The following is a 16,129-nucleotide window of genomic DNA, read 5'->3' on the forward strand; positions in this document are numbered from 1 at the left end:
TAATTTAGCATGTTGAAAAAACGGCCAAAAAAACGCATACTATAGTAAGGCAAAAAATTTCAAATTTTAAAATGCCCCAAAAATGGTGGAAAACAACATATTATAGCCTGTAGAGACGCGTCATAGTATACAAAGTCGAAAAAATGGCCAAAGACATCATAATTTAGCATGTTGAAAAACTGGCGAAAAAATCGCATACTATAGTAAGGCGAAAAATGTCAAATTTTGAAATGCCCCAAAAATGGTGGAAAACAACATATTATAGCCTGTAGAGACGCGTCATAGTATACAAAGTCGAAAAAATGGCCAAAGACATCATAATTTAGCATGTTGAAAAACTGGCGAAAAAATCGCATACTATAGTATGGCGAAAAATTTCAAAATTTGAAATGCCCCCAAAATGGCGGCAAATGGCTGAAAATGACACATTATAGCCTGTAGAGTCGCGTCATTGCAGACAAAGTGGAAAAAAAAGCCAAAAAAGTCATAATTTAGCCTGTTGAAAAACTGGCGAAAAAATCGCATACTATAGTAAGGCAAAAAATGTCAAATTTTGAAATGCCCCAAAAATGGTTGAAAACAACATATTATAGCCTGTAGAGACGCGTCATAGTATACAAAGTCGAAAAAATGGCCAACGACATCATAATTTAGCATGTTGAAATACTGGCAAAAAAATCACATACTATAGTATGGCGAAAAATTTCAAATTTTGACATACTCTATAAATGACAGAAAACAGCATATTATAACCTGTAGAGTCGCGTCATTGCATACAAAGTGAAAAAAAAGCCAAAAAAGTCATAATTTAGCCTGTTGAAAAAACGGCCAAAAAGTCGCATACTATAGTAAGGCAAAAAATGTCAAATTTTGAAATGCTCAAAAATGGCGAAAAACAGCATATTATAGCCTGTATAGTCGCGTCATAGCAAACAAGTTCGAAAAAATGGCCAAATACGTCATAATTTAGCTTGTTGAAAAACCTGCCAAAAATCGCATACTATAGTAAGGCGAAAAATTTCAAATTTTGACATACTCTAAAAATGGCGGAAAACAGCTTATTATAGCCTGTATAGTCGCGTCATAGGAAATAAGTTTGAAAAAACGGCCAAATACGTCATAATTTAGCATGTTGAAAAACCTGCCAAAAATCACATAGTAAGGCGGAAAATTTCGAATTTTGACATACTCTAAAAATGGCTGAAATTGACCCATTATAGCCTGTAGAGATGTGTCTTTGCATACAAAGTAAAAAAAAAGCCAAAAAGTCATAATTTAGCATGTTGAAAAAACGGCCAAAAAAACGCATACTATAGTAAGGCGAAAAATTTCAAATTTTGACATACTCTAAAAATGGCGGAAAACAGCATATTATAGCCTGTATAGTCACGTCATTGCATACATAGTGGGAAAAAAAGCCAAAAAAGTCTTAATTTAGCATTTTCAAAATCCTGCCAAAAAGTCGCATACTATAGTAAGGCAAAAAATGTCCAATTTTGACATACTCTAAAAATGACGGAAAACAGCATATTATAGCCTGTAGAGTTGCGTCACAGCAAACAAGTTCGAAAAAACGGCCAAATACGTCATAATTTAGCATGTTGAAAAACCTGCCAAAAATCGCATACTATAGTAAGGCGAAAAATTTCAAATTTTGACATACTCTAAAAATGGCGGAAAACAGCTTATTATAGCCTGTAGAGATGCGTCATTGCATACAAAGTAAAAAAAAAGCCAAAAAAGTCATAATTTAGCCTGTTGAAAAAACGCCCAAAAAAACGCATACTATAGTAAGGCAAAAAATGTCAAATTTTGAAATGCCCCAAAAATGATGGAAAACAACATATTATAGCCTGTAGAGACGCGTCATAGTATACAAAGTCGAAAAAATGGCCAAAGACATCATAATTTAGCATGTTGAAAAACTGCCAAAAATCGCATACTATAGTAAGGTGAAAAATGTGAAATTTTGAAATGCCCCCACAATGGTGGAAAACAACATATTATAGCCTGTAGAGACGTGTCATCGTATACAAAGTCGAAAAAATGGCCAAAGACATCATAATTTAGCATGTTGAAAAACTGGCGAAAAAATCGCATACTATAGTAAGGCGAAAAATGTCAAATTTTGAAATGCCCCAAAAATGGTGGAAAACAACATATTATAGCCTGTATAGTCGCGTCATAGCAAACAAGTTCGAAAAAACGGCCAAAGATGTCATAATTTAGCATGTTGAAAAACCTGCCAAAAATCGCATACTATAGTAAGGCAAAAAATTTCAAATTTTGACGTACTCTAAAAATGGCGGAAAACAGCTTATTATAGCCTGTAGAGTCGCGTCATAGCAAATAAGTTCGAAAAAACGGCCAAATACGTCATAATTTAGCATGTTGAAAAACCTGCCAAAAATCACATACTATAGTAAGGCAAAAAATTTCAAATTTTGACGTACTCTAAAAATGACAGAAAACAGCTTATTATAGCCTTTAGGGTCACGTCATTGCATACAAAGTTGGAAAAAAAGGCAAAAAAAGTCTTAATTTGGCATTTTCAAAAACCTGCCAAAAAACGCATACTATAGTAAGGCGAAAAATTACAAATTTTGACATACTCTAAAAATGGCTGAAAATGACACATTATAGCCTGTAGAGATGTGTCTTTGCATACAAAGTAAAAAAAAAAGCCAAAAAAGTCATAATTTAGCATGTTGAAAAAACGGCCAAAAAAACGCATACTATAGTAAGGCGAAAAATTTCAAATTTTGACATACTCTAAAAATGGCGGAAAACAGCTTATTATAGCCTGTAGAGATGCGTCATTGCATACAAAGTAAAAAAAAAGCCAAAAAAGTCATAATTTAGCCTGTTGAAAAAACGGCCAAAAAAACGCATACTATAGTAAGGCAAAAAATGTCAAATTTTGAAATGCCCCCAAAATGGTGAAAAACAGCATATTATAGCCTGTATAGTCGCGTCATAGCAAACAAGTTCGAAAAAACGGCCAAATACGTCATAATTTAGCTTGTTGAAAAACCTGCCAAAAATCGCATACTATAGTATGGCAAAAAATTTCAAATTTTGACATACTCTAAAAATGGTGGAAAACAGCATATTATAGCCTGTATAGTCACGTCATTGCATACATAGTGGGAAAAAAAGCCAAAAAAGTCTTAATTTAGCATTTTCAAAATCCTGCCAAAAAGTCGCATACTATAGTAAGGCAAAAAATGTCCAATTTTGACATACTCTAAAAATGACGGAAAACAGCATATTATAGCCTGTAGAGTTGCGTCACAGCAAACAAGTTCGAAAAAACGGCCAAATACGTCATAATTTAGCATGTTGAAAAACCTGCCAAAAATCGCATACTATAGTAAGGCGAAAAATTTCAAATTTTGACATACTCTAAAAATGGCGGAAAACAGCTTATTATAGCCTGTAGAGATGCGTCATTGCATACAAAGTAAAAAAAAAGCCAAAAAAGTCATAATTTAGCATTTTGAAAAAACGGCCAAAAAAACGCATACTATAGTAAGGCAAAAAATGTCAAATTTTGAAATGCCCCAAAAATGATGGAAAACAACATATTATAGCCTGTAGAGACGCGTCATCGTATACAAAGTCGAAAAAATGGCCAAAGACATCATAATTTAGCACGTTGAAAAACCTGCCAAAAATCGCATACTTTAGTAAGGCGAAAAATGTCAAATTTTGAAATGCCCCAAAAATGGTGGAAAACAACATATTATAGCCTGTAGAGACGCGTCATAGTATACAAAGTTGAAAAAATGGCCAAAGACATCATAATTTAGCATGTTGAAAAACTGGCGAAAAAATCGCATACTATAGTATGGCGAAAAATGTCAAATTTGAAATGCCCCAAAATGGCGACAAATGGCTGAAAATGACATATTATAGCCTGTATAGTCGCGTCATAGCAAACAAGTTCGAAAAAACGGCCAAAGATGTCATAATTTAGCATGTTGAAAAACTGGCGAAAAAATCGCATACTATAGTAAGGCAAAAAATGTCAAATTTTGAAATGCCCCAAAAATGGTTGAAAACAACATATTATAGCCTGTAGAGACGCGTCATAGTATACAAAGTTGAAAAAATGGCCAAAGACATCATAATTTAGCATGTTGAAATACTGGCAAAAAAATCACATACTATAGCATGGCGAAAAATTTCAAATTTTGACATACTCTATAAATGACAGAAAACAGCATATTATAGCCTGTAGAGTCGCGTCATTGCATTCAAAGTGAAAAAAAAACCCAAAAAGTCATAATTTAGCCTGTTGAAAAACGGCCAAAAGTCGCATACTATAGTAAGGCAAAAAATGTCAAATTTTGAAATGCTCAAAATGGCGAAAAACAGAATATTATAGCCTGTATAGTCGCGTCATAGCAAACAAGTTCGAAAAAACGGCCAAATACGTCATAATTTAGCATGTTGAAAAACCTGCCAAAAATCGCATACTTTAGTAAGGCGAAAAATTTCAAATTTTGACATACTCTAAAAATGGCGGAAAACAGCTTATTATAGCCTGTATAGTCGCGTCATAGGAAATAAGTTTGAAAAACGCCAAAATCGTCATAATTTAGCATGTTGAAAAACCTGCCAAAAATCACATAGTAGTAAGGCGGAAAATTTCGAATTTTGACATACTCTAAAAATGGCTGAAATTGACCCATTATAGCCTGTAGAGATGTGTCTTTGCATACAAAGTAAAAAAAAAGCCAAAAAAGTCATAATTTAGCATGTTGAAAAAACGGCCAAAAAAACGCATACTATAGTAAGGCGAAAAATTTCAAATTTTGACATACTCTAAAAATGGCGGAAAACAGCATATTATAGCCTGTATAGATCGTCATTGCAGACATAGTGGGAAAAAAAGCCAAAAAGTCTTAATTTAGCCTGTTGAAAATCCTGCCAAAAATTGCATACTATAGTAAGGCAAAAATGTCAAATTTTGACATACTCTAAAAATGGTGGAAAACAACATATTATAGCCTGTAGAGACGCGTCATAGCAAACAAGTTCGAAAAAACGGCCAAATACGTCATAATTTAGCATGTTGAAAAACCTGCCAAAAATCGCATACTATAGTAAGGCGAAAAATTTCAAATTTTGACATACTCTAAAAATGGCGGAAAACAGCTTATTATAGCCTGTAGAGATGCGTCATTGCAAATAAGTAAAAAAGCGGCCAAAAAGTCATAATTTAGCCTGTTGAAAAAACGGCCCAAAAAACGCATACTATAGTAAGGCAAAAAATGTCAAATTTTGAAATGCCCCAAAAATGATGGAAAACAACATATTATAGCCTGTAGAGACGCGTCATAGTATACAAAGTCGAAAAAATGGCCAAAGACATCATAATTTAGCATGTTGAAAAACTGGCGAAAAAATCGCATACTATAGTAAGGCGAAAAATGTCAAATTTTGAAATGCCCCAAAAATGGTGGAAAACAACATATTATAGCCTGTAGAGACGCGTCATAGTATACAAAGTCGAAAAAATGGCCAAAGACATCATAATTTAGCATGTTGAAAAACTGGCGAAAAAATCGCATACTATAGTAAGGCGAAAAATGTCAAATTTTGAAATGCCCCAAAAATGGTGGAAAACAACATATTATAGCCTGTATAGTCGCGTCATAGCAAACAAGTTCGAAAAAACGGCCAAAGATGTCATAATTTAGCATGTTGAAAAACCTGCCAAAAAGTCGCATACTATAGTAAGGCAAAAAATGTCAAATTTTGACATACTCTAAAAATGACAGAAAACAGAATATTATAGCCTGTAGAGTCGCATCATTGCATTCAAAGTGAAAAAAAAAGCCAAAAAAGTCATAATTTAGCATGTTGAAGAAACGGCCAAAAAGTCGCATACTATTGTATGGCAAAAAATTTCAAATTTTGACATACTCTAAAAATGACAGAAAACAGCTTATTATAGCCTTTAGGGTCACGTCATTGCATACAAAGTTGGAAAAAAAGGCAAAAAAAGTCTTAATTTGGCATTTTCAAAAACCTGCCAAAAAACGCATACTATAGTAAGGCGAAAAATTACAAATTTTGACATACTCTAAAAATGGCTGAAAATGACACATTATAGCCTGTAGAGTCGCGTCATTGCATACAAAGTAAAAAAAAAGCTAAAAAAGTCATAATCCAGCCTGTTGAAAAAACGGCCAAAAAAACGCATACTATAGTAAGGCAAAAAATGTCAAATTTTGAAATGCCCCAAAAATGGCTGAAAATGACACATTATAGCCTGTAGAGTCACGTCATTGCATACAAAGTTGGAAAAAAAGCCAAAAAAGTCATAATTTAGCCTGTTGAAAAAACGCCCAAAAAATCGCATACTATAGTAAGGCGAAAAATGTCAAATTTTGAAATGCCCCCAAAATGGTGGAAAACAACATATTATAGCCTGTAGAGACGCGTCATAGCATACAAAGTCGAAAAAACGGCCAAAGAAATCATAATTTAGCATGTTGAAAAACTGGCGAAAAAATCGCATACTATAGTATGGCAAAAAATTTCAAATTTTGACATACTCTAAAAGTGGTGGAAAACAGCATATTATAGCCTGTAGAGACGCGTCATAGTATACAAAGTCGAAAAAAAGCCAAAGACATCATAATTTAGCATGTTGAAATACTGGCAAAAAATCACATACTATAGTATGGCAAAAATTTCAAATTTTGACATACTCTAAAAATGACAGAAAACAGCATATTATAACCTGTAGAGTTGCATCACAGCAAACAAAGTGAAAAAAAGCCAAAAAAGTCATAATTTAGCCTGTTGAAAAAACGGCCAAAAAATCACATACTATAGTAAGGTGAAAAATGTGAAATTTTGAAATGCCCCCACAATGGTGGAAAACAACATATTATAGCCTGTAGAGATGCGTCATCGTATACAAAGTCGAAAAAATGGCCAAATACGTCATAATTTAGCATGTTGAAAAACCTGCCAAAAATCGCATACTATAGTATGGCGAAAAATTTCAAAATTTGAAATGCCCCCAAAATGGCGGCAAATGGCTGAAAATGACACATTATAGCCTGTAGAGTCGCGTCATTGCAGACAAAGTGGAAAAATGGCCAAAGACATCATAATTTAGCATGTTGAAAAACTGGCGAAAAAAAATCACATACTATGGTAAGGTGAAAAATGTGAAATTTTGAAATGCCCCCACAATGGTGGAAAACAACATATTATAGCCTGTAGAGACGCGTCATCGCATACAAAGTCGAAAAAATGGCCAAAGACATCATAATTTAGCATGTTGAAATACTGGCCAAAAATCGCATACTATAGTAAGGCGAAAATGTCAAATTTTGAAATGCCCCAAAATGGTGGAAAACAACATATTATAGCCTGTATAGTCGCGTCATAGCAAACAAGTTCGAAAAAACGGCCAAAGATGTCATAATTTAGCATGTTGAAAAACCTGCCAAAAATCGCATACTATAGTAAGGCAAAAAATTTCAAATTTTGACGTACTCTAAAAATGGCGGAAAACAGCTTATTATAGCCTGTAGAGTCGCGTCATAGCAAATAAGTTCGAAAAAACGGCCAAATACGTCATAATTTAGCATGTTGAAAAACCTGCCAAAAATCACATACTATAGTAAGGCAAAAAATTTCAAATTTTGACGTACTCTAAAAATGACAGAAAACAGCTTATTATAGCCTTTAGGGTCACGTCATTGCATACAAAGTTGGAAAAAAAGGCAAAAAAAGTCTTAATTTGGCATTTTCAAAAACCTGCCAAAAAACGCATACTATAGTAAGGCGAAAAATTACAAATTTTGACATACTCTAAAAATGGCTGAAAATGACACATTATAGCCTGTAGAGTCGCGTCATTGCATACAAAGTAAAAAAAAAGCTAAAAAAGTCATAATCTAGCCTGTTGAAAAAACGGCCAAAAAAACGCATACTATAGTAAGGCAAAAAATGTCAAATTTTGAAATGCCCCAAAAATGGCTGAAAATGACACATTATAGCCTGTAGAGTCACGTCATTGCATACAAAGTTGGAAAAAAAGCCAAAAAAGTCATAATTTAGCCTGTTGAAAAAACGCCCAAAAAATCGCATACTATAGTAAGGGGAAAAATTTCAAATTTTGAAATGCCCCCAAAATGGTGGAAAACAACATATTATAGCCTGTAGAGACGCGTCATAGCATACAAAGTTGAAAAAACGGCCAAAGAAATCATAATTTAGCATGTTGAAAAACTGGCGAAAAAATCGCATACTATAGTAAGGCAAAAAATGTCAAATTTTGAAATGCCCTAAAAATGGTTGAAAACAACATATTATAGCCTGTAGAGACGCGTCATAGTATACAAAGTCGAAAAAATGGCCAAAGACATCATAATTTAGCATGTTGAAATACTGGCAAAAAAATCACATACTATAGTATGGCGAAAAATTTCAAATTTCGACATACTCTAAAAATGACAGAAAACAGCATATTATAACCTGTAGAGTCGCGTCATTGCATACAAAGTGAAAAAAAAGCCAAAAAAGTCATAATTTAGCCTGTTGAAAAAACGCCCAAAAAATCACATACTATAGTAAGGTGAAAAATGTGAAATTTTGAAATGCCCCCACAATGGTGGAAAACAACATATTATAGCCTGTAGAGACGCGTCATCGTATACAAAGTCGAAAAAATGGCCAAAGACATCATAATTTAGCATGTTGAAAACTGCCAAAAATCGCATACTATAGTAAGGCAAAAAATTTCAAATTTTGAAATGCCCCAAAAATGGTTGAAAACAACATATTATAGCCTGTAGAGACGCGTCATAGTATACAAAGTCGAAAAAATGGCCAAAGACATCATAATTTAGCATGTTGAAAAACTGGCGAAAAAATCGCATACTATAGTAAGGCGAAAAATGTCAAATTTTGAAATGCCCCAAAAATGGCGGAAAACAACATATTATAGCCTGTATAGTCGCGTCATAGCATACAAAGTGAAAAAAAAGCCAAAAAAGTCATAATTTAGCCTGTTGAAAAAACGCCCAAAAAGTCGCATACTATAGTAAGGTGAAAATTTCAAATTTTGAAATACTCTAAAAATGGTGGAAAACAACATATTATAGCCTGTAGAGATGCGTCATCGTATACAAAGTCGAAAAAATGGCCAAAGACATCATAATTTAGCATGTTGAAAAACTGGCGAAAAAATCGCATACTATAGTAAGGCAAAAAATGTCAAATTTTGAAATGCCCCAAAAATGGTTGAAAACAACATATTATAGCCTGTAGAGACGCGTCATAGTATACAAAGTCGAAAAAATGGCCAAAGACATCATAATTTAGCATGTTGAAATACTGGCAAAAAAATCACATACTATAGTATGGCGAAAAATTTCAAATTTTGACATACTCTATAAATGACAGAAAACAGCATATTATAACCTGTAGAGTCGCGTCATTGCATACAAAGTGAAAAAAAAGCCAAAAAAGTCATAATTTAGCCTGTTGAAAAATCGGCCAAAAAAACGCATACTATAGTAAGGCAAAAAATGTCAAATTTTGAAATGCCCCAAAAATGGTGAAAAACAGCATATTATAGCCTGTATAGTCGCGTCATAGCAAACAAGTTCGAAAAAACGGCCAAATACGTCATAATTTAGCATGTTGAAAAACCTGCCAAAAATCGCATACTATAGTAAGGCGAAAAATTTCAAATTTTGACATACTCTAAAAATGGTGAAAAACAGCATATTATAGCCTGTATAGTCGCGTCATCGCAAACAAATTTGAAAAAACGGCCAAATACGTCATAATTTAGCATGTTGAAAAACCTGCCAAAAATCGCATACTATAGTAAGGCGAAAAATTTCAAATTTTGACATACTCTAAAAATGGCGGAAAACAGCTTATTATAGCCTGTATAGTCGCGTCATAGCAAATAAGTTTGAAAAAACGGCCAAATACGTCATAATTTAGCATGTTGAAAAACCTGCCAAAAATCGCATACTATAGTATGGCGAAAAATTTCAAATTTTGACATACTCTAAAAATGGCTGAAAATGACACATTATAGCCTGTAGAGATGCGTCATTGCAGACAAAGGGAAAAAAAAGCCAAAAAAGTCATAATTTAGCCTGTTGAAAAAACGCCCAAAAAATTGCATACTATAGTAAGGCGAAAAATGTCAAATTTTGAAATGCCCCCAAAATGGCGAAAACAACATATTATAGCCTGTAGAGTCGGCGTCATAGCATACAAAGTCGAAAAACGGCCAAAGACGTCATAATTTAGCATGTTGAAAAACTGGCGAAAAAATCACATACTATAGTATGGCGAAAAATTTCAAATTTTGACATACTCTATAAATGACAGAAAACAGCATATTATAACCTCTAGAGTCGCGTCATTGCATACAAAGTGAAAAAAAAGCCAAAAAAGTCATAATTTAGCATGTTGAAAAAACGGCCAAAAAGTCGCATACTATAGTAAGGCAAAAAATGTCAAATTTTGAAATGCTCAAAAATGGCGAAAAACAGCATATTATAGCCTGTATAGTCGCGTCATAGCAAACAAGTTCGAAAAAACGGCCAAATACGTCATAATTTAGCATGTTGAAAAACCTGCCAAAAATCGCATACTATAGTATGGCGAAAAATTTCAAATTTTGACATACTCTAAAAATGGCTGAAAATGACACATTATAGCCTGTAGAGTCGCGTCATTGCAGACAAAGTAAAAAAAAAGCCAAAAAAGTCATAATTTAGCCTGTTGAAAAAACGCCCAAAAAATCGCATACTATAGTAAGGCGAAAAATGTCAAATTTTGAAATGCCCCCAAAATGGCGGAAAACAACATATTATAGCCTGTAGAGTCGCGTCATAGCATACAAAGTCGAAAAAACGGCCAAAGACGTCATAATTTAGCATGTTGAAAAACTGGCGAAAAAATCACATACTATAGTATGGCGAAAAATTTCAAATTTTGACATACTCTATAAATGACAGAAAACAGCATATTATAGCCTGTAGAGTCGTGTCATTGCATACAAAGTGAAAAAAAAAGCCAAAAACGTCATAATTTAGCATGTTGAAAAACCTGCCAAAAATCGCATACTATAGTAAGGCGAAAAATTTCAAATTTTGACATACTCTAAAAATGGCTGAAAATGACATATTATAGCCTGTAGAGTCGTGTCGTTGTATACAAAGTGGAAAAAAAGCCAAAAAAGTCATAATTTAGTTTGTTGAAAAATGGCCAAAAATCGCATACTATAGTAAGGCAAAAAATGTCCAATTTTGAAATGCCCCAAAAATGGTTGAAAACAACATATTATAGCCTGTAGAGACGCGTCATAGTATACAAAGTCGAAAAAATGGCCAAAGACATCATAATTTAGCATGTTGAAATACTGGCAAAAAAATCACATACTATAGTATGGAGAAAAATTTCAAATTTCGACATACTCTATAAATGACAGAAAACAGCATATTATAACCTGTATAGTCGCGTCATTGCATACAAAGTGAAAAAAAAGCCAAAAAAGTCATAATTTAGCCTGTTGAAAAATCGGCCAAAAAAACGCATACTATAGTAAGGCAAAAAATGTCAAATTTTGAAATGCCCCAAAAATGGTGAAAAACAGCATATTATAGCCTGTATAGTCGCGTCATAGCAAACAAGTTCGAAAAAACGGCCAAATACGTCATAATTTAGCATGTTGAAAAACCTGCCAAAAATCGCATACTATAGTAAGGCGAAAAATTTCAAATTTTGACATACTCTAAAAATGGTGAAAAACAGCATATTATAGCCTGTATAGTCGCGTCATCGCAAACAAATTTGAAAAAACGGCCAAATACGTCATAATTTAGCATGTTGAAAAACCTGCCAAAATCGCATACTATAGTAAGAAAAATTTCAAATTTTGACATACTCTAAAAATGGCGGAAAACAGCTTATTATAGCCTGTATAGTCGGCGTCATAGCAAATAAGTTTGAAAAACGGCCAACACGCTATAATTTAGCATGTTGAAAAACCTGCCAAAAATCGCATACTATAGTATGGCGAAAAATTTCAAATTTTGACATACTCTAAAAATGGCTGAAAATGACACATTATAGCCTGTAGAGTCGCGTCATTGCAGACAAAGTAAAAAAAAAGCCAAAAAAGTCATAATTTAGCCTGTTGAAAAAACGCCCAAAAAATCGCATACTATAGTAAGGCGAAAAATGTCAAATTTTGAAATGCCCCCAAAATGGCGGAAAACAACATATTATAGCCTGTAGAGTCGCGTCATAGTATACAAAGTCGAAAAAACGGCCAAAGACGTCATAATTTAGCATGTTGAAAAACTGGCGAAAAAATCACATACTATAGTATGGCGAAAAATTTCAAATTTTGACATACTCTAAAAATGGAGGAAAACAGGATATTATAGCCTGTAGAGTCACGTCATTGCATACAAAGTCAGAAAAAAAACGCAAAAAAGTCTTAATTTAGCATTTTGAAAAACCTGCCAAAAAGTCGCATACTATTGTAAGGCAAAAAATGTCCAATTTTGACATACTCTAAAAATGGCTGAAAATGACATATTATAGCCTGTAGAGTCGCGTCATTGCATACAAAGTGAAAAAAAAAAGCCAAAAACGTCATAATTTAGTATGATGAAAAACTGGTCAAAAATAGCATACTATAGTAAGGCGAAAAATGTCAAATTTTGAAATGCCCCAAAAATGGCGGAAAACAACATATTATAGCCTGTAGAGACGCGTCATAGCAAACAAGTTCGAAAAAACAGTCAAATACGTCATAATTTAGCATGTTGAAAAACCTGCCAAAAAGTCGCATACTATAGTAAGGCGAAAAATGTCAAATTTTTAAATGCCCCCAAAATGGTGGAAAACAACATATTATTGCCTGTCGAGTTGTGTCATAGCACACAAATTCATTAAAACGGCCAATGACATCATAATTTAACATGTTGAAAAACCTTCCAAAAATTGCATACTATAGTAAGGCGAAAAATTTCAAATTTTGACATACTCTAAAAATGGCTGAAAATGACATATTATAGCCTGTAGAGTCGCATGAAAGAAAATAAAGTGGAAAAAAAGGCCAAAGACGTCATAATTTAGTATGTCGAAAAAATTACAGAAAACACCATATATAGTATGTCGATAAACGTCAAATTTTGTCATGAAAATGAAAATCAACATATTATATCTTGTAGGGACACAACATCGTATACAAAGAAGTATGAAAAAAAAACACAAGTTGTAACCAATGAGGAATTACTGAACAGACCTACCTGGCACAGGTCTAGGGGCCCAAAGTGAATGATGGGCCTTCTGTCCTTCACATGCAAAATGTCACTCAAATGTACACTACTAGGGATAGATTTAAAATGACCAGAAATAGATGCAAAGGAATGGCAAAAAGATAAAAAAATATATAAACAGATGTAAAACAACTTAAGAGAAACACAAAATAATAAAAAAGAAACACAAAATTACCTGAAAGAGACATTAAATGACTACAAAGAGATATAAAAGCACAAAAGGATGCATTACTACTATCAAGAGACACAAAATAACCACAATGAGACACAAATGACCAAAGGAAGATAAAATTACCCCAGAGACACAAAATGATTACAAAAAGTTACAGTATTTTTGGAAAATCAATAATGTGTGCAAACCTAACAAATGAACCTTGACTAACTTAAAACACAACCTCAAGTGAAACATAATGTCTCTTTTGATTGTTTTTTTTTTTTTTTGTAGATTTTGTTTTACAGTGGCTCAGTATTAGTTTTAAAATAGTCTTCATTTCTGAATTATTACTGTGTTTCTCTCCAGGACTGTCCCCAGTTTAAAGCCAACCATGCTGAGCTGGTGCTGGCCAACCCAAGCCCGGTGCTCATCTACCAGATCTCCTCCTCACACACTAGAGTACTCGTGGACATCAGGGGCGAGATGCCTCGCAACCTCTCTGAATACATGACTGAGAAGATATATCCTCAGCTGCCAGGTAAAAGACAGATGAGAAACAGCTTTATTTAAAAAAATATCCCAGAGGTTTTATTCCTATGTAATTATTTCTATTGCAAGACAACCTTTGGTCTGACAAAGAACCCCTGTAGTGGGATAAATAATCAAAGCCTGTAATCATGGCAATGACATTAGACATCGTGGTAGGGAGGAATACATCCAGACTGCTGCCTGTGCTTTTGTATGTTCTGCCAACAAAACTATGGTTGAAGGATTTAACATTCATGGTGTTCTCTGCTATTCAGCTGAAATATCGAAGCCACATTATCAAAGCTCCAGCTTTGGTAACCTTGACAGAGGTCCAGTTGAAATGGCGGAGTCAGTCACACTGATACATTGATAAATGTACACTGAGCACACCAAAAGAAAAGGCTTTTTCTTGTACATGTGCCCACCGTGCACCTTGAGGTTTTCATTGACACAACCAGCTGAGTGATCGACTGCCTGCACTCCCTCTTTCCTTCAGAGCATTTAAAGGAGCCTTTCATGGTGGCACTACAGAACGATCGACTGAGATCCATGCCTGCCAGCTTCCTCCCTCCCTCCCCTGTCAACAAGCCAGGTACTGAAGTGTTATTGACTGCTGTGTTGTCGGAGATGGCCAGGGGAAATCTATTGAGCTGATTTCAGCTTGTGTACAGTATGATGCACGTCTGGGAAAGTAGGGCACCGCTTTGGTCATTACTGTGTGATGAGACAGATTATAAGGTGTTCCTGTTTGTTAACTAATTTGTAATTAGCCTGCATTTTAAGTTGAATACAAAAAAAAAAAATCTCATTGCATGCTCTTTTAAATGTTTTTTGAAAAGCTACAGTGCTTTGCTTTACAGAAATACACATTTGTATTTTAACCAAATAGATCAATGCTTATATTTAACAGAGTGGTAATTCTGGGAAATACTATTAGCTTTCTCGCTGAGAGTTAGATGAGAAAATCAGAACAATTCCTTTATCTGTACCATAAGCTATAGCCTGCATACGGTTAGCTCTGCATAAGAAACGGCAAGTCTGGCATTTTATTTTATTTGTTTAATGCTCCCAATATCCAAGTTTTTACCATTTTTTTTAGGATTCAAGGCCTACAACCATATGGCTTAAGCCAGGCTACACATAATGTTTCCAATACAGTCCATGTTTCCAGTCTTTGTGCCAAGCTAAGCAATAAAGCTGCAGCCAGTTAGCTTAGCACAAAGACTAAAAACACTTGAAAACAGCTAGCCTGACTGTGTTCAAAAGCATATCTTATTTAATCCTACAAAACCCAATTTGTAGTCTTTACACACTTTTTGTTGGATTAAACAAAGTTGGCTGCAATATGTTAATTAGTGAGCTTTAGAGGTGCATGTAGAGCTATGCTACATGTTTCCCCCCGTTTCCAGTATGTATTCTAAACTAAGCTAGTATACAGTGGGAAACAACTAGCCTGGCTCTTACAGAGTTTTTTTGCATTTCATCCTACAAAACCTAAATTGCTATTTTTACACACGTTTCTGTACGATTAAACAAAGTACAATGTGTTTATTAGTTAGCTTTAGAGGTGCTAGTCGAGTCTGGCTAGATGCCCTGTTTCCAGACTTTGTGTTAAGCTAAGCTAAGAAGCTGGAGCCTGTTCGCTTAGGTGGGCACAAAAAACTGAAACCGGGGAAATAGCTATTCTGGCTTTGTCCAAAGGCAACAAATGTCACCTACCGAAACATTAAGAACTTGTTGACATTGCTGCAACATTGCCAAGCAACAAGTGGAAAATCCACTTACTGTGCCCAGACAAAAAATAGTCCACTGTCAACATGTTATTTATTTGTTTCAAACAGAAAAACAAACAATGTAACATATTGACTGATAAAATTATAGGCAAATTTCAGTACGTTTGGGCAAAGCCAGGCTTGCTGTTTCTCCGTTTCCAGTCTGTGTGCTAAGCTAAGCTAACTAGCTGTGGACGGTAGCTGACAACATCTTCACATGTAGACCTACTGCGCAGACATGAGAGTCTTCTCATCCAACTTTTGGCAAGAAAGTGAATGAGGATATTCCCCAAAATGTGAAACTGTTCCTTTAAAGTAGACTG

General features: G+C 34.4%; 1 protein-coding gene across 1 annotated transcript in view; it reads left to right on the top strand.

Annotated features, from left to right (window-relative positions):
* Positions 1-16,129, top strand: part of sqlea (squalene epoxidase a) — a 38,968-nt gene that overhangs the window by 18,428 nt on the left and 4,411 nt on the right. The window contains 2 exon segments of the mRNA XM_088083897.1: positions 13,873-14,044; positions 14,531-14,626. Of these exon segments, the coding sequence (XP_087940023.1) occupies positions 13,873-14,044; positions 14,531-14,626 (268 nt within the window).

Source organism: Plectropomus leopardus, chromosome 11, assembly GCF_026936395.1.
Source record: "Plectropomus leopardus strain MGB_pleo_1.0 chromosome 11, ASM2693639v1, whole genome shotgun sequence".
NCBI classification, from domain to species: Eukaryota; Metazoa; Chordata; class Actinopteri; order Perciformes; family Serranidae; genus Plectropomus; species Plectropomus leopardus.